Source organism: Xenopus laevis, chromosome 9_10L (genome assembly GCF_017654675.1).
Source record: "Xenopus laevis strain J_2021 chromosome 9_10L, Xenopus_laevis_v10.1, whole genome shotgun sequence".
Lineage (NCBI taxonomy): Eukaryota > Metazoa > Chordata > Amphibia > Anura > Pipidae > Xenopus > Xenopus laevis.
Genome location: NC_054387.1, coordinates 129,904,583 through 129,927,997, shown reverse-complemented (window position 1 = coordinate 129,927,997; position 23,415 = coordinate 129,904,583). Strand labels below are relative to the sequence as shown.

Genomic DNA, 23,415 nt, shown 5'->3' with positions numbered 1-23,415 from the left:
ACAATATTAGGAGTGGCAAAATCTACAGTTTGGTGCATCCTGAGAAAGAAAGAAATCACTGGTGAACTCAGCAACGCAAAAAGACCACGGAAGACAACAGGGGTGGATGATCTCAGGATCATTTCCATAGTGAAGAGAAGCCCCTTCACAACAGCCAAACAAGTGAACACCACTCTCCAGGAGGTAGAGTCTCCATATCCAAGTCTACCATAAAGAGAAGACTGCATGAAAGTAAATACAGAAGCTGCACTGCAAGGTACAAGCCACTCATAAGCATCAAGAATAGAAAGGCTACATTGGACTTTACAAAAAAATCTAAAAAAAGCACAGTTCTGGAAAAACATTCTTTGGACAGATGAAACCAAGATCAACCTCTAGCAGAATGATGGCAAGAAAAAAAGTCTCGAGAAGGTGTGGAACAGCTCATGATCCAAAGCATAGCACAGTTGTGTATAAAACATTTGGGAGGCAGTGTGATGGCTTGGGTGTGCATGGCTGCCAGTGTGGAGGACAGGTGTCTGTGCTACTTTATTATCTTCTAGATAAAAAGTCTATTTTACTGTTATGCTGTGTGTTATCACTTATTTCCTTGCCCAGCTATTTGCAAAACATATATCATATATCGCTATAAGCTAGGAAGCAACAAAGAGGAACCTCTTCAAAGAAACAGGCTCATGCTAAGAAGGCGTCACAGTGGTGGCGTTGTGGGCAAGCCACTCTGCACCTGTTTCCTGAAGATGACTGCAGAAGCATTCCGAATAAGGACATATTATGATTTCTGTTATGACTATTGGTTATGCTGCTAAAAATCTGATATCCGGAGCTGCCAGCCTACACCCCACTTAACCCATATAATTCTCTGTGCCTTAGAATAAAGCAGAAGAAGCATTTTGTATACTGAACAGTCTGTGTCAGTGTCATTCTTCCGGTCTAGACCTTTGCACAAACTAATTAGGACGGGGATAGATAATCTCAGGACGAATTACGTCCCTAACACCAGTGGCACTGGGACACTAGTGTTTATCCATCATGTGACACAGGACAGAAGCACAAGAATGAATTGTGAGCTCTTCAAAGACACTGTCTGCTCAAATCCAGCTAAATGCAGTCACATTGATTGGGCGGTATTTCATAATGACCCAAAACATAGAGCCAAAGCAACCCAGGAGTTTATTAAAGCAAAGAAGTGGAATATTGTTTAATGGCCAAGTCAGTCACCTGATGTGAAGCCAATTGAGCTGCATTTCACTTGTTGAAGACTAAACTTGGGACAGAAAGGCCACAAACAAACATCAAGTGAAAGCCGCTGCAGTAAAGACCTGGCAGAGCATTAAACAGGAGCAAACCCAGAATCTGGTGATGTCCATGAGTTCAACACTTCAGCCTGTCATTGTCAGCAAAGGGTTTTCAACCAACTATTAGAGATGAACGTTTTATTTTCAGTTTTTTAATTTGTCCAATTACTTTTGAGCCCCTGAAATGAAGTGATTGTGTTAAAAAAAGGCTTTAGTTCCTCACATGTTTATGCAATCTTTTTTTTCAACCCACTGAAGTAAAGCTGAAAGGCTGCAGTTCAACTGCATCTGAGTTGTTTCATTTAAAATTCATTGTGGTCGTGTACAGAACCAAAATTAGAATCTCTGTCCAAAGATATTTTATGGGCCTAATGTACAAAAACGGTAGGTCTGAGATGCCAGATTTTCGGATTTTTTGCAGACATAGGAAGGCTCTGTGACCGCTATTTGATAGCTGTAAAGTCAGAAGAAAAAGGCAAATAATTAAAAAAAAACTATACTACTACTATAAGGCCAATTGAAGTTTCTTAGAATGAACCATTCCATAAGATACTAAAAGTTAACTATTCCTTTAAGGCTGTATTTGCCAAGATACAAGCTGTACACTTGTCTCCATTCCTATGTTGTAGAAAAGAATTTCGGTGGCACGCAGGATTTTAGGCTGCAGGGCAAGCCCTTGCAATTTTTTAATGCAGTGCAGGTGCAACGTTTCGGGGTCACGCCCCTTTGTCAAGCATCGGTGTGAGGTTAACCGAAAATCTTCTTGGCTCCATTCCTATGTTGGCAGTCAGCAGAAATGCCCTGCGTTGCAGTTGTTTATTGCCATTAAGATTTAGACACAAGAGATTGGGTAACAGGGAACAGAATAATTGCACCCCGGCTTTGGGCTGTATGAGTGGTAGAAGAAGGGAGAATAACAAGTCACAGGCAAATTGTGCACCTGGAGGTGTGACAGCAAATAAATGTGGAGCAGAACACCGGTACAAAGGTCAGTTTGAGAGCTGGCAGTCAGTAAACTGACACTTTTTATTGGGATGTGAAACTGGGCATTGTTTTTCTTATGATTTCTAATTATTTTACCTTGTAGCTGGCATTTGTACTCGAGTTTAGAGGTACTGTATTTTAGGCTGGAATTTGAATCCAATGACTATCTATGCATATGTGTGTATATATATATCTGTCTTTGAAACACAGACAGGGACCAGAGAACATCTATAGGGAGCTCCAATAAAGGGGCTATTTTTAAAGATAATATTAATTTTAACACCATGTAAAAGCAACATCATATATTACTTATAATTGCCTACAAAATTAGGGTTTTTTCATTTATCCTATATGTCTCCTTTAAGAAACATAGGGCAATGAAATATGGGGTGTTTCCAAAAGCTTTTGCCCCCCCCCCCGCCCAATCTCCTTACAGAAAGTCACTGAGCAGGCTATAGAAATGAAGCTTACACAACTGCAACTCTCTTGCTCTGTAAATCACTCTGCAGTGTTTGATGTTAAGCAATAATGACCAGTTGGATAAATATTAGTTGCCTCCCATAATGCTTGGACCCATTGTCACCATGAAATGTGCTTCATTCAGGCTAAAGAAACACTTAGATGGGGGGGGGGGGAAGATCAGAGATTCATAGCGCCAATTTTTCAGCAACAGCCGTGTAACATGGGGATATTATAAGTATAACATAGCAATATTACCCACCTAAATATAAATATTTCCTCCCCAACTTACCTTATCTGTGTTTTGGGGAGAGATTTGGTGCCTCGGTTAGAGGAGATCCTGGTCCACTCTCACATCTGCAACATCAACTGACTCAAAATGAAAGTAAAAGCAGGTTGGCTTTGTAATGTAACAGCCCTTCCTTCCAGTTCATATAAGAAATAAATTTAACTCCAGAAGGGAGATTAACCCTGAGATTCCATCTGATCACACCACTGGAATATTGCTGATATGAAACCATTTGACATTGTTATTGTCATGAAATGTATATGTGCAGTTGCCTTTTCTTATTTATGTGTGAGCTGCATATGTTATTTCAGACTATTATTGGCTCTTTTTCTGCTGCAGTTGGGATGAATGATTTTACCACATGGCAGGGGTGTCAGCAGTCCCCCTATCTAAGGATAATGGCACCCATTAGTAAGTAGATACCCCATGGCAGCAGGATAATACAAGCTCTAACAGATAGCAATAAATGGAATATAAAATGTATTATATAAGTTGACAGGTTGGGCAGCTATGTGGGACTCATACAACTAATTTGCTTTCACAAACGAATTGGGTCCCTTTACAACCACCGCCCAAACATTGTCTTCACAGTTTAAGAGTGGAGGCTCTGAAGGCCCCTATGCTGCTACCAAGGTTATCCACGGGCTTAAAAACAATAGGGATGTACCGAATCCAGGATTCAGTTCGGGATTAGGCCAGGATTCTGTCTTTTTCAGCAGGATTCAGATTCGGCCAAATCCTTGTGCCTTGCAGAACCAAATTGAATCCTAATCGCAAGATCTTTCTTCACAAAAAGGAAGTAAAATATTTTTTCCCACTTTTTCCTTTCCCTCTCCTAATTTGCATATGCAAATTTGGACTCAATATTCGGCAGAATCTTTCACAAAGGATTTGGCCGAATCCCAAATAGTGGATTCGGCGCATCCCTAAAAAACACTGCACCCTCACCTGTAGCAGTCCTGACTCCTGTCTGTTAACTAACTGATAGAAGTTTGTTATTTACAAGTTACTCACTCTTTAATGCTCTTTGTATACAAACTTGTTGACCTCACCTAGTTTTTACAACAAACATGCAGGCTGCACCCAGTAGGTAACAGTTACCCGACTGTCAGTTATTCTGTTATACAAGGTGTTCACATTGCCCCAAACAAATACAATGAGAACAAATGGAATGCAGTGCCTTCTCTTGGAACGATAAAAAGAATCATGTCATATATTTGGGCAAAGGATGGTGGTCGAGGGCCTAGAACTTCCATGGAAAAGTAACACCTGATAGTACCCTGCATTAGGAATCCTCCTTGCCATTTTTGGAGTTTTTTTCAGAACTAAGCAAGGTGGTCGCAACATGTAATATTGGAATTGGAGAAGGAATTATCACTGAATAATCCTTGGTCTAATTTCTTCTGGTCTTACATACCGCAAAATCCTATTGGAAGCCAAACAAGCCTATTGGGTTTAATTCATGTTTAAATTTTTTTTTTATAGTAGACGGAAATTTATGTTAAATACTCTTCCAGTGGTGTAAACAGTTGATGGAACCCTACAGATCAACTAAGAAAGGCATTCTCTCCTAACTGTCAATTTTCCCACCCACTGGCAGCACATTGGCCCCCAATAAATCACATGACAAGTTGCAAAACCTGTAATTTCAGTGTAAACATATTTCCAGTGTTTAATTAACATTTCTATGATAATGGAAGATAAACATTATGGAAATGTGATGGCGGAAAGTAGATTTTTTTTATTAGCATTATAATTGGCTAGAGTTAATGAGAAGTGGCAGATTATAGCTGGCAGAGACATGATAGTAATTTATTTGATGATGATGAAAAAGGGTCAATACAATAACAGGACCAACCTTTTCTATAGGTCTGGTAACCCATAGCAACCATATGAGCAATCTCTTCCACTGGTTAGTACATTGCCGGTATATAGTACCCATATTGCTTTCCTTCCAGTATATATTTATAGCCAGATATAACTTCTCAATTGCAACCAGGGGTGTAACTTCAGAGGAAGCAGACCTAGGAACATGAGATGATGACCTTTCCATAACTGCAGCTTACTGCCCACCATCCATTCAAAACTCAACCTGTCTCCACAGACCCCCAACCCTTGGCTTTTCATATTTTACCAATGATTCTTTTATTTTTTTCCAAGAGAAAACATTTCGCTGCCCCTAAATCCCTCAAATATTTAAATTGAGAGGAGATGCCTTGACTTTCACCCATATCATCCTATACTTCCTACCAGCTGAAGCTCATTGTCTCTTTCCTTGCCCTGGAGAGATCAGCCTGTAAATGTAAAGTATGTGTTATGTGATGTTATGTTGTGTTAACAGGCAGTGGTCCTTGATGCAGAGTTGGCCAAGGAGAAGACCAATGTGGTGCTACTCTATATATGAAGCAGGACATGTGTGTTTATATTAGTCAGTGTTTCTGCAAGCTCTGTAGGCAGCAACTAGTCACTTACCCTGCAGCAGCTCAGCTTTTCCGAGGCAGAATTATCCTTATCCCAAAAATAGAGACATTGCATGTAAATAAACAGTGGCATTTGTAGAAGTGTTCATAAATGGTTCTCATGTAAACTATCTGGGTTGTAAAGAACATATGATATATCTTGGAAGGGCCAAGCTCAGAAGGTGGAAATGCGGGTCATAAGAGCCCATAGATATAGTGTTGCTTGGACAGTGTCGGACTGACCCACTCGGTGGGCCCAGGTGTCAGTGGGTCCTCCTGCTTTTTTGCCTATTTCATGGTTACCAATTACTGTATGGGAACAAAGAGGCTAAACAGATAGAATAATAAACTATAGTATATAAAGAAAAAAGACTTGGAGAATTAAGAGGGTTGAGGAAGAAGAGGAAATATAGTTTGGAGTGTGGGCCCATGATCTAAATTCCTGTTTTGTTTAAAGGGTAAGGCATTTTTTAGTAGCAGTATGCACTGGTAAGGCCCCATCTAGAATATGCCGTACAGTTTTGGTCTCCTTCACTCAAACAGGACATTATTGTATTAGAGAGGGTACAGAGAAGGGCAACTAAGCTGGTAAAGGGAAAATCTTAGCTATGAGGAAAGACTGGCCAAATTGGGGATGTTCACGCTGGAGAAGAGGCGCTTAAGGGGTGATATGATAACTATGTATAAATATATAAGGGGATCATATAATAATCTCTCTAATGATTTAGAGGTTCCAGCTAAATATTGGGAAGGGGTTTGTTACAGTGAGAGCTGTGAAGATGTGGAATTGTCTCCCTGAATCAGTGGTACAGGCTGATACATTAGATAGGTATAAGAAGGGGTTGGATGGTGTTTAGCAAGTGAGGGAATACAGGGATATGACACAGATTTGAGAATAAGGGTAGGACTACACGGCCGACTTGGATGCGTTTCTGTCGGATCCAACGCTGGGTGACAAAACGATGCGTCAAGTCGGATGCGACAGGAAACAAGGTAATTAACAGAAAAGTCGACTGTCGGACGAACGCTGCGACACCATGCGACTTTTCTGTTAATTACCTTGTTTCCAGATGCATCTGACTTGACGCGGGCGTTTTGTCGCCCAGCATTGGATCCGACGGAAATGCATCCAAGTCGGCCGTGTAGTCCTACCCTTATTCTCAAATCTGTGTCATATCCCTGTATTCCCTCACTTGCTAAACACCATCCAACCCCTTCTTATACCTATCTAATGTATCAGCCTGTACCACTGATTCAGGGGGACAATTCCACATCTTCACAGCTCTCACTGTAACAGTGTGTGTGTGTGTGTGTGTGTGTGTGTGTGTGTGTGTGTGTGTATGTATGTAGTATGTGTGTATGTATGTGTGTATGTATGTATACGTATGAATTTGACTTTCAAAGTGCCCCATAGGAGAAAGGGGAAAAGGCGAATTCCTCTGCGCTGAACCAGTCAGCTTTGCACGGATGACCTGAAGCACCGAAGCTTTTTTTCACCGTCTGCAGCTTAAATATACGCTCACATTTTTTAGAAATATAAATTTAAGCTGCAGACCGTGAAGAAAGCCGAGGTGATTTGGGTTATCCGTGTGAAGCCGACTTCTGGAATTCAAGCTGCCGTCGCCTTTATCCCGTGGGACACTTTGCATGTCAAATTCAAGCTTAATATTTGAAGTAAGCCTAACCTATCATTATAGCTATTTTTTGGGGGAAGGAATAAGTATTAAAAAAAATTGGTGTTACTTGTCCTTTAAATGTTCTCGACAAATAACATTTTATGCATTTCCCCTGTATGTTCTAAGTGACTTCTGGAAATGTTTTTTAGTCATTTCTGTTGCACCACAACTATTTGAGACAGCTCATTTTGTTCTTAGTTGCATTTCAAAAAGGCGTTTGAGTGCAGAAACTTTACCGCTTTTCTTAGGGACCGATTCACTCAGCTCGAGTGAAGGATTCGAATGAAAAATACTTCGAATTTTGAAGTATTTTTTGGGTACTTCGACCATCGAATGGGCTACTTCGACCTTCGACTACGACCTTCGACTTCGATTCGAACGAAAAATCGTTCGACTATTCGACCATTCGATAGTCGAAGTACTTTCCCTTTAAAAAAAACTTCGACCCCCTACTTCGGCAGATAAAACCTACCGAAGACAATGTTAGCCTACGGGGAAGGTCCCCATAGGCTTGCTAACCTTTTTTTGATCGAAGGATTTTCCTTCGATCGTTGGATTAAAATCCTTCGAATCGTTCGATTCGAAGGATTTAATCGATCGATCGATCGCAGGATTAGCGCTAAATCCTTCGACTTCGATATTCGAAGTCGAAGGATTTCAATTCGAGGGTCGAATTTCGAAGTATTTTTAACTTCGAAATTCGACCCTTAGTGAATCGGCCCCTAAATGTTTTGTAAAAAGAAACCATTTTCATTAAGATCTTTTTCAAAATGTGAGCACTTTGGTGAGCAGAAAACAGTTGTTTTTATTAGCCGACAGGTCACATTTTTCACTTTAAGAAGGCTCTTTCTTACCAAAATGTTGCCAAAGCCCCTTGATTTTTCTTAATATTGCACAGTTACATTTTATTTTAACCTATGCGGTTAAATATTGTATAGAATTTCTTTAGCCTGATGTTGGCCAGCCCAATATAACAGTGCACTGGTTTCAACAAAAGCAAAATGTGTGAATTATTTTAGTTGTGTAGGAGATTTTTTAATGTATGCATTAAAAACCCTAATGTTTGTGCCAAACAAATATATTCATTTGGAAACCTTGTAGGTTTCATATTCAAAACTTGGCCCATTGGTTGTGGTCATGAATAGTGATTTTAGAGTTTTTTTGCCATTTAGTGAGCTGTTATTCTCGTGCACTAATGTCTTGTCTGCTTCAAAGAGAAGCAGAATAAGAGAGTTTACACTGTGCTGCTTAGTGATGCATCGACTGTATTGAAGCGTAAGACAATGTTTTCTCAAAATAGTGTCACAATTTTAGTCAGTGTTATGCCAGAGCACATCACGTGATCACAATGAAGCAATAAAAAGAAACGAAATATTGCATCATGGCACCAAACCAAGTAAAAAACTCTAAAATCACTATTCATGACCACAACCAATGTGCCAAGTTTTGAATATGAAACCTACAAGGTTTCCAAATGAATATATTTGTATACATTAAAAAATCTCCTACACAACTAAAATAATTCACACATTTTGCTTTTGTTGAAACCAGTGCACTGTTATATTGGGCTGGCCAACATCAGGCTAAAGAAATTCTATACAATATTTAACCGCATAGGTTAAAATAAAATGTAACTGTGCAATATTAAGAAAAATCAAGGGGCTTTGGCAACATTTTGGTAAGAAAGAGCCTTCTTAAAGTGAAAAATGTGACCTGTCGGCTAATAAAAACAACTGTTTTCTGCTCACCAAAGTGCTCACATTTTGAAAAAGATCTTAATGAAAGTGGTTTCTTTTTACAAAACATTTAGAAAAGCGGTAAAGTTTCTGCACTCAAACGCCTTTTTGAAATGCAACTAAGAACAAAATGAGCTGTCTCAAATAGTTGTGGTGCAACAGAAATTACTAAAAAACATTTCCACAAGTCACTTAGAACATACAGGGGAAATGCATAAAATGTTATTTGTCGAGAACATTTAAAGGACAAGTAACACCAATTTTTTTTAATACTTATTCCTTCCCCCAAAAAATAGCTATAATGATAGGTTAGGCTTACTTCAAATATTAAGCTTGAATTTGACATGCAAAGTGTCCCACGGGATAAAGGCGACGGCAGCTTGAATTCCAGAAGTCGGCTTCACACGGATAACCCAAATCACCTCGGCTTTCTTCACGGTCTGCAGCTTAAATTTATATTTCTAAAAAATGTGAGCGTATATTTAAGCTGCAGACGGTGAAAAAAAGCTTCGGTGCTTCAGGTCATCCGTGCAAAGCTGACTGGTTCAGCGCAGAGGAATTCGCCTTTTTCCCTTTCTCCTATGGGGCACTTTGAAAGTCAAATTCATACGTATATACTGTACATGCATAAACACATACACACACACATACATATACACATACATACATACATACACACATACATACAGTATATACACACATACATACATACATACACACACACACATACATACATACATACAGTATATACATACATACACATACATATATACACACACACAAATGCACCAGATCCCAGTCTCTGTCACAGACACAAACAATTGTCTTCTCCCCTCCACCCCCCAAGGCAAAGTCTAACAGAGCATCATGTGACCAGGCTGAAAATAAGAAACAAAGTTTGAGTGTATGAGGCTGCAGCTGCCACTGACTCCTGCAATGTGATCGGGGGAGGCACAATCAGCTCTCACTCACGTCTTATTCTCAAATATGGCCACTTGCTCTTGTCCTGCTTGAGGGGAACACTCCAGGGGGAGGCAAACGCCCCGTCTTTGTCACCCATAGGTAACGTAACCTCCATAGCCAACCAGCCTGTGGCATTTATTCATCTCATGCAAATTGTACATAAAGGGCCCTTGCTAAAGTATTTGGGCCACGGACCAACTGTCTGTTTTGTTACAGAGGGTGAGAGCAGGGCTAAACTATTGTGTAGTGTTTTCTGTATTGTACTAAGCTCCTGCCCCCCATCCCCTTAAAATCAGACACTAATGAAATCCACCCACAGCCTGAAAACACTGCTATTTATTTTGCTTTCATTTTGTTCTCTCTACAGCCCTGATCCCACCCCCTCTCTTTTCCATGTGAAACTGACAGTTGCTCGGCTGCCAGCAGGGTTGCCAGGTCTCATTTTCAAAACCAGCCAAAGTCATCGTCAAAACCAGCCCAAAACTAGCCAAGAGGCACTTCAAAAGTAGCCCACAAATAGCCCAATATGTGCAGTGAAAAAAAGTCTAAAAATGTAATGAATATATGTGAAAATACACCTCTTTTCAAATTTTCACTCATTCTCATATTTTTCCATGAAGCCAAATGGGACAGATTCGCCCGTCACCAGGGGAGTAATTACAGAGGGGGCCCAGGAGTAGGGTTGCCACCTGGCCGGTATTTGATCGGACTGGCCGGTAAAAATGATGGCTGATCCCAATGTTATGTATGTATAGGGACCCCATAAGGACAATTTTAATAAACACTGGTAAAACAGGTCAACTGCTAGACATTTTGGTGGCCAATAGATTTTTGCCCCAAAAATGTCTTAAATCAAGAAAAGTCAAAGGAAAATGCAATGGTAACTCTGGACTACACAAGTCAGTCCCATTGCATGCTGGGTATTGTAGTCTTACATTCAACTCGACAGTTGGCAAAATGTTAAACAAAAACGGCATTACCCAACATGCATTGGGAGATAAAGACTCGGCACATTAGGGCAAGAAAAATCTTTGGCTGGTTTACAAAGTACAAAGGCCCAAAAAGTAGCCCAAATCTGTACCTTGGATAGTTGGCACTTTCAAAACCCGCCTGGACTTTAAGTATCCCAAGCTCCTGCCCCACATCCCCTTAAAATCAGGCACAAATTAAATCCACCCAGAGCCTGAAAACACTGTCATTTATTTTGCTTTCATTTTGTTGTCTCTACAGCCCTGATCCCACCCCCTCTCTTTTCCATGTGAAACTGACAGTTGCTCGGCTGCCAGCAGGGTTGCCAGGTCTCATTTTCAAAACCAGCCAAAGTCATCGTCAAAACCAGCCCAAAACTAGCCAAGAGACACTTCAAAACCAGCCCACAAATAGCCCAATATGTGCAGTGAAAAAAAAGTCTAAAAATTAAATGAATATATGTGAAAATTTTAATTTTCACTGACTCGCATGTTTTTCCATGAAGCCAAATGGGACAGATTCGCCCGTCACCAGGGGAGAAACTACGGAGGGGGCCCAGGAGGTATAGGGGCCCCATAAAGCCCTAAATCAAGTACATTTTCATTAAATACTGGTAAAAACAGCTCAATCTTTAGACATTTTGGTGGCCAACAGATTTTTTGCTGCAAAAATGTCTGAAATTAAGGAAAGTCACAAGAAAATGCGAGAATGCTTAAGAGTGACGGGAGCACAAAATTTGGTAATTCCCAACTACACAAGTCAGTCCCATTGCATGCTGGGTATTGTAATCTAACATACAACTCGGCAGTTGGCAAAATATTAAACAAAAACTACATTACCCAACATGCACTGGGAGACTCAGGCTCGGCACATTAGGGCAAGAAAAAACTTTGTCTGGTTTCCAAAGTACAAAGGCCCAAAAAGTAGCCCAAATCTGTACCTTGGCTAGTTGGTACTTTCAAAACCCGCCTGGACTTAGTAGCCCAATTTGGCTGGAAAACTAGTAAATTAGATTTGAGGCTGAATCTGGGAGAGCTGAGCTTTTCTACTTTCCCCCCCAATATGTTGTTAGTTACAGAAACACATCTGAGCCAAACTTGCCATGGGCACGCTGCTGCCTAGCCTCTGACTCACTCCAGCCTCCTTCCAAAAACATGAGCCACGCCCACCGTACAACCCATGCCTGAAGGGGAGTGGTTAATACAATCTTGTCTTTGATTGGGCAGCCAGACTACAACTCCCAACTGGCGTATTTACTGAGGCATGCTGGGATTTGTAGTACTGCAACATCTGGACACCCGGCTAAAGAAACAACTGGCAGAGAGTTTCCAGTAAAACCACAGCAGGGAAAGCCAACCTGTTGCCTTACAGCAGGGATCAGGAACCTTGGCTCTCCAGCTGTTAAGGAACTACAAGTCCCACAATGCAATATTGGAGCCTTTACAACTCCCATCACCCCTACTGCCTGGAGAATCCAAATTTGGAAAAAAATAATAATTATAACCCAATCTTAAAAAAAGTAATTTCTGGGGAATAGAGTCAGAACTGGATAGTGAGGAGGATGCTGGGAGTTGTAGTCTGACAACACCAGTTTAGTATAGCTGATCACTAATTATAGAGCAAGAATTCATGTACATGGGAAATACTTCTGTGCAGTACCAGCCCAGTTCCGAGCTGTGTGGGAGGGTGGGATTCAGAAGAAGTTTGGTGCAGCCACTAAATAGGGAGGAGTCAGACAGGGATTTGGGGGATCCCTGGGTCAGTCACACACAAATGCACCAGATCCCAGTCTCTGTCACAGACACAAACAATTGTCTTCTCCCCTCCACCCCCCAAGGCAAAGTCTAACAGAGCATCATGTGACCAGGCTGAAAATAAGAAACAAAGTTTGAGTGTATGAGGCTGCAGCTGCCACTGACTCCTGCAATGTGATCGGGGGAGGCACAATCAGCTCTCACTCACGTCTTATTCTCAAATATGGCCACTTGCTCTTGTCCTGCTTGAGGGGAACACTCCAGGGGGAGGCAAACGCCCCGTCTTTGTCACCCATAGGTAACGTAACCTCCATAGCCAACCAGCCTGTGGCATTTATTCATCTCATGCAAATTGTACATAAAGGGCCCTTGCTAAAGTATTTGGGCCACGGACCAACTGTCTGTTTTGTTACAGAGGGTGAGAGCAGGGCTAAACTATTGTGTAGTGTTATCTGTATTGTACTAAGCTCCTGCCCCCCATCCCCTTAAAATCAGACACTAATGAAATCCACCCACAGCCTGAAAACACTGCTATTTATTTTGCTTTCATTTTGTTCTCTCTACAGCCCTGATCCCACCCCCTCTCTTTTCCATGTGAAACTGACAGTTGCTCGGCTGCCAGCAGGGTTGCCAGGTCTCATTTTCAAAACCAGCCAAAGTCATAGTCAAAACCAGCTTAAAACTAGCCAAGAGGCACTTCAAAAGTAGCCCACAAATAGCCCAAAAGTCTAAAAACTTAATTAATATATGTGAAAATACCCCTCTTTTCAAATTTTCACTGATTCACATAATTTCCATGAAGCCAAATGGGACAGATTCGCTCATCACCAGGGGAGTAATTACAGAGGGGGCCCAGGAGTAGGGTTGCCATCTGGCCAGTATTTTATCGGACTGGCCGGTATTTGATGACGGCTGATCTCAATGTTATTAATTGGGAAAAAAGATAAATATATAGGAAGGCCGGTATTTTTTTCCAGAAAAGGTGGCAGCCCTACCCAGAAGGTATAGGGGCCCCATAAGGACAATTTTAATAAACACTGGTAAAACAGGTCAACTGCTAGACATTTTGGTGGCCAAAAGATTTTTGCCCCAAAAATGTCTTAAATCAAGGAAAGTGAAAGGAAAATGCGATGGTAACTCCAGACTACACAAGTCGGTCCCATTGCATGCTGGGTATTGTAGTCTTACATTCAACTCGGCAGTTGGTAAATTGTTAAACAAAAACAACATTACCCAACATGCACTGGGAGATGCAGACTCCGCACATTAGGGCAAGAAAAAACTTTGGCTGGTTTCCAAAGTACAAAGGCCGAAAAAGTAGCCCAAAACTGTACCTTGGCTAGTTGGCACTTTCAAAACCAGCCTGGGCTTTAAATTAGTAGCCCAATTTGGCTGGAAAACCAGTAAAACCACAGCAGGGAAAGCCAACCTGTTGCCTTACGGCCTACAACTCCCATCACCCCTACTGCCTGGAGAACCCAAATTTGGAAAAAAATAATAATTATAACCCAATCTTAAAAAAAGTAATTTCTGTGGAGTAGAGTCAGAACTGGATAGTGAGGAGGATGCTGGGAGTTGTAGTCTAACAACACCAGTTTAGTATAGCTGATCACTAATTATAGAGCAAGAATTCATGTACATGGGAAATACTTCTGTGCAGTACCAGCCCAGTTCCGAGCTGTGTGGGAGGGTCGGATTCAGAAGAAGTTTGGTGCAGCCACTAAATAGGGAGGAGTCAGACAGGGATTTGGGGGATCCCTGGGTCAGTCACACACAAATGCACCAGATCCCAGTCTCTGTCACAGACACAAACAATTGTCTTCTCCCCTCCACCCCCCAAGGCAAAGTCTAACAGAGCATCATGTGACCAGGCTGAAAATAAGAAACAAAGTTTGAGTGTATGAGGCTGCAGCTGCCACTGACTCCTGCAATGTGATCGGGGGAGGCACAATCAGCTCTCACTGACGTCTTAGGGTAGGACTACACGGCCGACTTGGATGTGTTTCCGTCGGATCCGATGCTGGGCGAAAAAACGCTGCGTCAAGTCGGATGCATCTGGAAACAAGGTAATTAACAGAAAAGTCACATGGTGTCCCAGCGTTCGTCCAACAGTCGACTTTTCTGTTAATTACCTTGTTTCCTGTCGCATCCGACTTGACGCGGGTGTTTTGTCGCCCAGCGTCGGATCCGACGGAAACGCATCCAAGTCGGCCGTGTAGTCCTACCCTTATTCTCAAATCTGTGTCATATCCCTGTATTCCCTCACTTGCTAAACACCATCCAACCCCTTCTTATACCTATCTAATGTATCAGCCTGTACCACTGATTCAGGGAGACAATTCCACATCTTCACAGCTCTCACTGTAACAAACCCCTTCCCAATATTTAGCTGGAACCTCTTTTCTTCTAATCGGAATGGGTGACCTTGTGTCAGCTGGAAAGACCTACTGGTAAATAAATCATTAGAGAGATTATTATATGATCCCCTTATATATTTATACATAGTTATCATATCTCCCCTTAAGCGCCTCTTCTCCAGCGTGAACATCCCCAATTTGGCCAGTCTTTCCTCATAGCTAAGATTTTCCCTTTACCAGCTTAGTTGCCCTTCTCTGTACCCTCTCTAATACAATAATGTCCTGTTTGAGTGATGGAGACCAAAACTGTACGGCATATTCTAGATGGGGCCTTACCAGTGCTCTATACAGTTGAAGAATGACCCCTCCTCCCGTGAATCTATGACAATAATGATCATTTTCAGTAGGACACTATAGTACAGGGCAGGTCTCATTTAGAAAAGCTAATTAAAAAAAACAAAACATAATTTGTCTGTATAGATCGAAAAAAAAAACACCAACACAAATTAAACTGTAAAATCACAGTTTTTATTAAGAAATAACTTAGCGAATCTCCTCTTCAGAAAGCGATTGGCCGATCCATTGTGCGGTGCTCGATTTCTCCTCCCTGCCTTCCTTATAGGCGATAGCCAGGGAGGAGAAATCAAGCTCCGCAAGATGGATCACCGCCGCGTCGCTTTTTCAGGACAGGAGCGCAAGTGGACTTATCGATTTTAAAGTTTCATTTGTGTTGGTGTTTTTTTTCCCAGATCTATAAAAATGAATTTGATGTTACTGGTCCTTTAAGGCAATCACGGAGCACTTGGGAGTTGAGTGCAGGGGGGCTGTACAAGGTGCTGTGAGTGTGGGACAGACACTTCTTCTCTACACGACTCTCCTGTTACTCCTGTAAGTAACCTGAAAACACTAGTTCTCTCTCAGAGGTGGAATATAAACTGTTTATAGGTATCAGTGGGGTGTGCCTGTGTGTGTGTGTTAGAGTCCTGCGCGGAACTAATTTCTAAGACCCAGACCCCACAGCCCGCGACCCTAACCACAACCGGCATATTTACCCACTTTCATCCGCTACCTGACCAGGACCCGCAACTGCCTTATCCGCAAACAGGAAGTGATGTTGCTGCAAACCGGAAGTGACGTCATGAAAAGTGGGCGGGCAGAAACAAGTTTTGTAAAGTAGTAAAATATAGACAATATTACATAGGATAAGAAATTTAGATGAGACCCAGAACCCGACCGCACCTGAAAATCCTACCCTCATTCCGCAAGGTGACCGATTTTTTTGCGGGTACCCAACCCGCTGCAGGACTCTAATGTGTGTGAGCATGGCACTATATCTATTAACCAGTTTTATATCATCTCTCAGTTTTGCTCTTTTAGCTCTTCCAGCCAGTGAAGAAAATATCAATACTGCCCAATATACCAATATACTCGAATATAAGCCAAGCCGAGGTACCTAATTTTACCTACAAAAACTGGGAAAACGTATTGACTCGAGTATAAGCCTAGGATGAGAAATGCAGCAGCTCCTGCGACCGGGGCTTGGCTCCTAAGCAGCCGAGCAGCTACCTTAGTCTTGCTTTACTGCTGGAAGTGGTTGCTAGACACACTGGAATGGTAACCACGACTGTGACATCATTCAAATGTGTTCGAACTCCTTGCTGTCACCAACAGTAAAGATGGCATCCCGGACAGAAAGGAGTTCTAGCGGCAGGTGCAGGTCAGAAGCGCAGCCATCCGCTTCAGGGAAGAGGCACGTCGCATCGATCAGCTCGAGTATAAGCCGAGGTAGACTTTTTCAGCATATTTTGGGTGCTGAAAAACTCGGCTTTTACTCGAGTATATACGGTATATATGTATAACTTAATGGTGTTCTCCTCTCACTCAGCACACAGGTAGATTTCAGCCTCTATTTTTGGGCCACAAACACTGAGGATTGCTGTTATTGCACCCAGGGTCAGACTGGCCAGTTGGGGACCCGCTGAACCAGACCCGCCTGAAACTATAGGCGCCCCCTCTGAGCTCCCCTCTTGATTGCACCCAAAACTGAGAATAGGTGTGAGCGAGGGGGTGTTGGGGTGTCGGTGGAACACCTCACAACTGAGCCTGGGGGTCCCTAAGGTGGCAGCTCTGGACCTGGTAATCTGACGTTAATTGCCCCTATACACGTATATACAGGTACCTGTTATCCAGAATGCTCAGGACCTGGGGTTTTCTGGATAATGGATCTTTCTGTAATGTGGATCTTCATACCTTAAATCTACTAGAAAATCATATAAACATTAAATAAACCCAATAGGCTGGTTTTGCCTCCAATAAGGATTAATTATATCTTAGTTGGGATCAAGTACAAGCTACTGTTTTATTATTACACAGAAATGGGAAATCATTTTTAAAATTTTGGATTACAATATTTGGATAAAATGGAGTCTATGGGAGAAGGCTTTTCCGTAATTCGGAGCTTTTTGGAAAACAGGTTTCCAGATAACGAATTTCATATTTGTATATATACATATGGATTTGTACCTCAGCAATAGTAATGGGTGAATAAATTCACCTGGTCTGAGTTTCGCTGCCGGCAAATAAATTGGCGAATCTCCGTGCAAAATTTTGGATGCATGTTCGGAAAGTCAAAATTGCCGCGTGTCAACACTATTCGTAGACCCATTGACTAACGCCAGTGTCAAAATCTACGCGAGCGACTTTTCGGGCTTTACTTTTTGACTTTCACAAATTTTTTCGCAAATTTTGCAGGAAGTTCGCAAATTTTCCAGTGAAACAGGAGAAATTCGCCCATCACTACTCAGCAGCAGCTGGAGAACTGGAAGTGCCAACGAACCACATGTCTGACATCTTTGCACTTTTGTGATGTCATCCCACATTTTATCTTCAGTAAAGTGAGTATTTAATAAAGATCCAGTGTTTATGTCGACTTTCTCTCTTTCTCTTTTGAGATGTGTAAGGACATTGCCGGCTCTTCCTTTATCTGGCAGATGAGGTTGATCCCCCAGCACTAATTAGAAATAAATATATATATATACTGTATATACAGAAGAAAAGATGCAATGCACTTAATATGATGTGGAGAGTGATATCTGAGACAATTTGCAATTGGTTTTCATTTTTTATTATTTGTGTTTTTTGACTTATTTAGCTTTTTATTCGGAAGCTCTCGAATTTGCGGTTCCAGCAATTGCTAGCAACCATGCATTGATTTGAATAAGAGATTGGAATATGAATAGGAGAGGCCTGAATAGAAAGAGGAGTAATAAAAAGTAGCAATAACAATACATTTGTAGCCTTACAGAGCTTTTGATTTTAGATGGGGTCAGTGACCCCCATTTGAAAGCTGGAAAGAGTCAGAAGAAAAAGGCAAATAATTCAAAAACTATAAAAAAATAAATAATTGATAAGTTGCTTAGAACTGGCCACTCTATAACATACTAAAAGTTAACTTAAAAGGGAGCGACTATTTTGTGTAAATACTTTATTTGATGTTTGTTCTCCTGTGATAAGAGATGATGGAGCACTACAACGCAGTGAGATATGAGACAATTATTTCAAAGAAATAGAGTTGAACTTTAGAGCATAAGAGCATTTTCCTCTCTGAACGTAATTCAGCGCCTGTCCTTTCACTTTCCATTTGACTCCAGCTGCCAGTGCAATGCAGTTCAACATCAGGAAATAACAAGTATTGTACAGAAGAGAGAAGTTGGCCGGTTTTAGAGAGAAGTATAAAGAGTAGGAGTTGGAGAGCCAGCAAGGAGAGACCGCTGGAAGGACAAAGTGATAGAAGGAGACTAGAGGAGAAGAAGAAGAATGCAAGCACAGTCGGTATAGACAGATACAACAGCAGTGGTAGGCTTTGATTGTCTCCATGATATCTTTATTAAACTTGCATAAGAGTTTTGCTCTCTAGGGTAGCAGTGGCTGAGGGGTTGAAACTGCTCCTGAAAGAGCTGGAGGTACCTATAGAATTGCACCTGTTGCTCTGGTACCCTTTCCTGTAGGTCTTGATATGTAGGCAATTGTGCACTAGGTAGAAGATCTAAAAGTTTCCGAAAACCTAGGTGTGACCAGTATATGAAATCACATAGATCAGTGCTGTCCAACTTCTATGGTACCGAGCGCTGGACTTTTTCCAATCTACATGGTAGAGGGCCAATAACGGAAGCCAGTGTTAGCCACTCCCTGTTTTTAGACCACACCCACTTTTAACCACACCCATGTTACCGCAAGACTATGCCCACATAAATAGCACACCAAAAAACCAAATGGTTGGTGCTCACTGCAGGGATCAGGGCCAGAACTAGGGGCTTCCTGCTGGCACAGCCAGGTACAGATTTGGGGCCCATATATTTGCTGTTGCTGCTGGGCTGGGCGCTGGCACAGGTACATAAATACTTGGGGGCAATATGATGTGATGAGATTTATTTTTGGCTGCTGCTGACACAGGTAAAGATTGGGGGCAATATGATGGCTGCTGGAGGGCTGTATGATGGATGGCTGCTGAGCTTGCTGGTACACGTACAGGGGGCAGTAATTTAAATGAAAAAGTGTTTCTTGCTCTCTTTTTTTAAAATATTTACCATCATGGTAAGGAGGGAAATGGTAATGCAGGACAGGGGGCACTGAGTGAAGCTCTTGCCTAGGGGCCGAACTACCTTGTGTCTGACCTGCAGGGATGTCACTCATATGTGAAAAAAGCTAAGTCATATAAGACATACCCATAAATCCATATGCCTCCTCCTCCCCTGTGTATAATACAGTACCCCAGCATATGATTAAACACCTTAGGGGCCACTAACAATAATTTTCAAATGCTAACAAACCCCCAGAACAAATACCAAAGTATGACACACACAGGAGCATAGGGAAGACAGAACAGAGCAGGAGACAGGAATCAGGAGCAAAAATAATATGTACTACATACAGTGACACAGGGCTGGGGCCCCATTAGCATTTTGAATAAAGTGTGAACAGGTGAACAATGTGGGCAGTTTCAGTCTGGGTCTCAGGTGGAACAGTAAATGCTTTAGGGGAGTGTACAATATTGGTGTCACAAGTGTGAACAATACAGGGGGATCACAGGTGTGAACAATGCAGGGGATTAGTCTGAATTTGTGGTTTAGACAATGCAGGGGGTATCTAGTGATACCTTTTAAGTCTTACATATGGTAAACAGACACAGCAGGCAGACTTTGATTTGGAGGGCCACATGAGGGGGGTGGGTCACGAGCCGCCAGTTGGACAGCCCTGACGTAGATCATACAGATGGGGAAGTAGCGAGTTGTCCTACAATGGAAGGTCAGGTTTATAGATGCGGTAGAGGGTGGTCCAGGAGCTTCTGGGCTGTGGTCCATGATGTATGTGGAGCCTGTAAGGTGTCGGGCAAGTGGCCATGTCAGAGGGGTGCCTGTAGGGGTATGTAACAAGGCCCTTCATTTAGTGAAGAATGGAGGCTTCTAGGCCATGTTAGGATTATAGGGTTTAGGAGAGAAACACCAGTGCAAATAATACATTTTTGAGGCAAAATAATAGAAATGGGGGAAAGCCAATCCTCTCAGCTCCTGTTTGCCTCTATCACTGATAAAAAAGTCACTTTTATGCCAGAAAACTCTACAAAAAGTCACATCAAAATCAATCACATTACTAATTAATTGGGGCGGGGCGTAGACTTATTGAGATCATGTGACATGTAATACTTTCATAACCTAGATGTTACGTTTACCAATGGAAATATTTTGTTCTTTTAACTCCCAGCCCGCCAGCTGTTTCTGAGGTACAAACCCACAAATTTGACAGAAACTTACACAAACCTGGCAGCTGTATAAATGCCTAGCAAATCTGCCCCCGTAGCTTAATCCCTTTGACTCCTCCCCTTCTGTGATCTCCTGGTCATAATAATGGGCAAGCATTTCAAACCTGCCTGTTCAATTCTCAACTAGACAAAGACACATGTATTCACATTGTCCGTCACACATAAAATGTCTTTCTGGAATAATCGGTCTAGGTAAACATGGCTCCGATCCCAAAGATGAACCAACCCATCTGTCTAATTGAGAATGAACCAGACAAAAAGATCTGTTTGAATCAAGAAGCCAAGCAAATTCTGGAGAAGATCTCACAGCCATTGGTGGTGGTGTCCATTGTAGGACCATATCGCTCAGGGAAGTCTTATCTTATGAACAAATTGGCCAGAGTAAAGAAAGGTTAGTATCTAAGAAGCCCTCAGATTAAAAGTTGCCTGCAACATGTGGTCCTCCATCTTTTGAGAGCTGCAGTTGAGGATCAATAATGGGCTGGATGGAGCTGAAGCTCTATGCTATTTAGATCTTCAAATCAAGGACATGGAAGACCTAGGCTCAGAAAGCACATGATTTAACCTATCATATTGTTAAATGTAAATTACTGACCTTTGTACATTTGTACTAAAATCAGTGTAAAAATGTAGGTTCGGTGGTGAAATTATTCTAGGTTTTTAGGAAAATGTACCTCACCATATGGCCAAAGCTGATGAGTCCATATGGAATGTCTCTCCCTGTTAGGTGGTTTCCCTTTAGGACACACGGTGGAGGCTAAAACAAAGGGCATCTGGATGTGGTGTGTCCCTCATCCTGACAAATCAGCACGCACCTTGGTTTTATTGGACACAGAAGGACTGGGGGATGTCCTCGAGGTAAGTCTAAGTTCAAAATATTACTGTAGGCGTTTATGGAGACCTCTCTAGTGACATTATTTTGTGTAGCTTTATAGGGTGATACAAGGAACGAGAGAGCTATCCTCTCACTCTCATTGCTGTTGAGCAGTGCCCTGGTATATAACAGCAAAGGAACCATAGATGAAGATGCCGTGAAAACATTGCCGTATCCTTTTCTATTCATTGGTCTAAGTTTAGAGCTCCCTTGTAGCTGAAGTCCCATGACACTCCTTCCTTGTCTGTTTTCAGTGGCGCTCAAGGTAGGGTTGTGCCAGGTGATGCCCACGTCCTGTCCAAGTGCCACCCAAACTGAATGCAACAATGGCAGGTGTGGGCAGTGCTGCATACAGATGAATTGCAACTCTTTACACAGTATTCTGGGCTCAAAGAATTGTGCCTAAGGGTGCTATGTGTTACTGGGGACTGGTAAGGGGCACTGGAGGCAAAAAACAAAGCTTGATACACCTGTTTTGCCATCTTTTAGTTAAGGACCACTTTAGGGAAAAATAGACTAACAGATACCACTCATCTTGCAAGGTAAGTAAGCTAGCACCATCCCCCCACCCATATTTAACTACTCGCATATGAACAATACACACATTGCACTGTAGTCACCCTCCAGTTACTTTACCTTCTGCAGGACTCTTTGTCTTCAGTATTTTCTTTATACGGATGACTTGGGTGTTACCATAACACAGGAAAACTAAAGATCAGGAGCCAGTGTATAAAGGGGAAGACGTTCCATGTATTCCAATATAGTGGAATTTGTTAGGTTCCATCCCTGCCTTGGTACACTGTATCTAAATCAGACAAATAAGACTAAGGTCAAACAGGAGAATTTTATACAGTTTTTAAGAACCAGATGTAGGTTCCAGGGGTAAAACATTTTAATAACCAAAATGCGCCCTATCTGAAGACTTCATTGTGCAGTTTTATTCCTTACATGAATTCACAGTGCAACATCTGAACTAAGTGAGAGTATTATGAGAAGATCTTCCCTTGAAGAAGAGAACTTGGGGGATTCTCCATTTACACCCCTTTTTGTTTGGGCTGTGAGAAATTTCACTCTCAAGATAGAGCTTGAAGGCCAGGCAGCCACTTCAGATGAGTACTTGGAAAACAGCCTTAAGGAGATCTCCTGTAAGTACAACCATGGTAACCTGTATTTATTAAATAGATATATATGGGGGATTGTGGAGGGAAATTAAATATTAACATTACGGTCTCAACCAAAGTTTTCTCTCTAAGCACAAATGTGGAAAAGGTCCAACATAAAAAAGTGAAGTTCATATCAAATACTTGCTCAGAGTCACTCTTTGCTTTGCACCCACAAACGATAATTTTGGGGCACTAACTCAAAAATAGAGGGAATGTTGATTGTGTTGCAGGAACATGACAATGGCATGAGTCAGCAGACCATAATATCACAGAGTGAGCATTGACATACTCCATGAGCTTACAAAACGTGGGTAAGCATACCTAATAAATAATTAATCATATTTCTATTCAGGCCTCTCCTATTCATATTCCAGACTCTAATCCAAATCGATGCATGGTTGCTAGGGTAATTTGGACCCTAGTAACCAGATGGCTGAAATTGCAAACTGGAGAGCTGCTGAATAAAAAGCTAAAACACTCAAAAACTTCAAATAAAAAAAATGAAAACCAATTGCAAATATTGCTTTCTACATCATACTAAGGTGAAAAATCCTTTTAAATAACTTGATCTGACATGTTTCATAAACATAGCAATTTCTTTTATTTTTGTATATTTACT

General features: G+C 41.7%; 2 protein-coding genes across 5 annotated transcripts in view; one reads left to right on the top strand and one right to left on the bottom strand.

Annotated features, from left to right (window-relative positions):
* Positions 1–3,247, bottom strand: part of LOC121398348 — a 53,748-nt gene extending 50,501 nt beyond the window's left edge. For 2 of the 4 annotated variants that reach the window (XM_041577530.1, XM_041577533.1), the window contains exon 1: positions 3,031–3,137. The gene's annotated coding sequence lies outside the window, so the exon portion shown is untranslated. Of the gene's footprint in view, positions 1–3,030 lie in introns of all 4 variants that reach the window. The other 2 variants (XM_041577532.1, XM_041577531.1) reach the window with 2 other exon arrangements.
* On the top strand, positions 1,622–23,226 carry LOC108703970 (guanylate-binding protein 6). Its single transcript, XM_041576332.1, has 7 exons — positions 1,622–2,283; positions 17,693–17,835; positions 18,592–18,796; positions 20,952–21,150; positions 21,487–21,617; positions 21,695–21,804; positions 22,588–23,226. Exons 4-7 carry the CDS (start codon positions 20,958–20,960, stop codon positions 22,844–22,846), a joined length of 693 nt encoding a protein of 230 aa, XP_041432266.1. The 5' UTR covers positions 1,622–2,283; positions 17,693–17,835; positions 18,592–18,796; positions 20,952–20,957; the 3' UTR covers positions 22,847–23,226.
* The last annotated feature ends 189 nt before the right edge of the window (positions 23,227–23,415 follow it).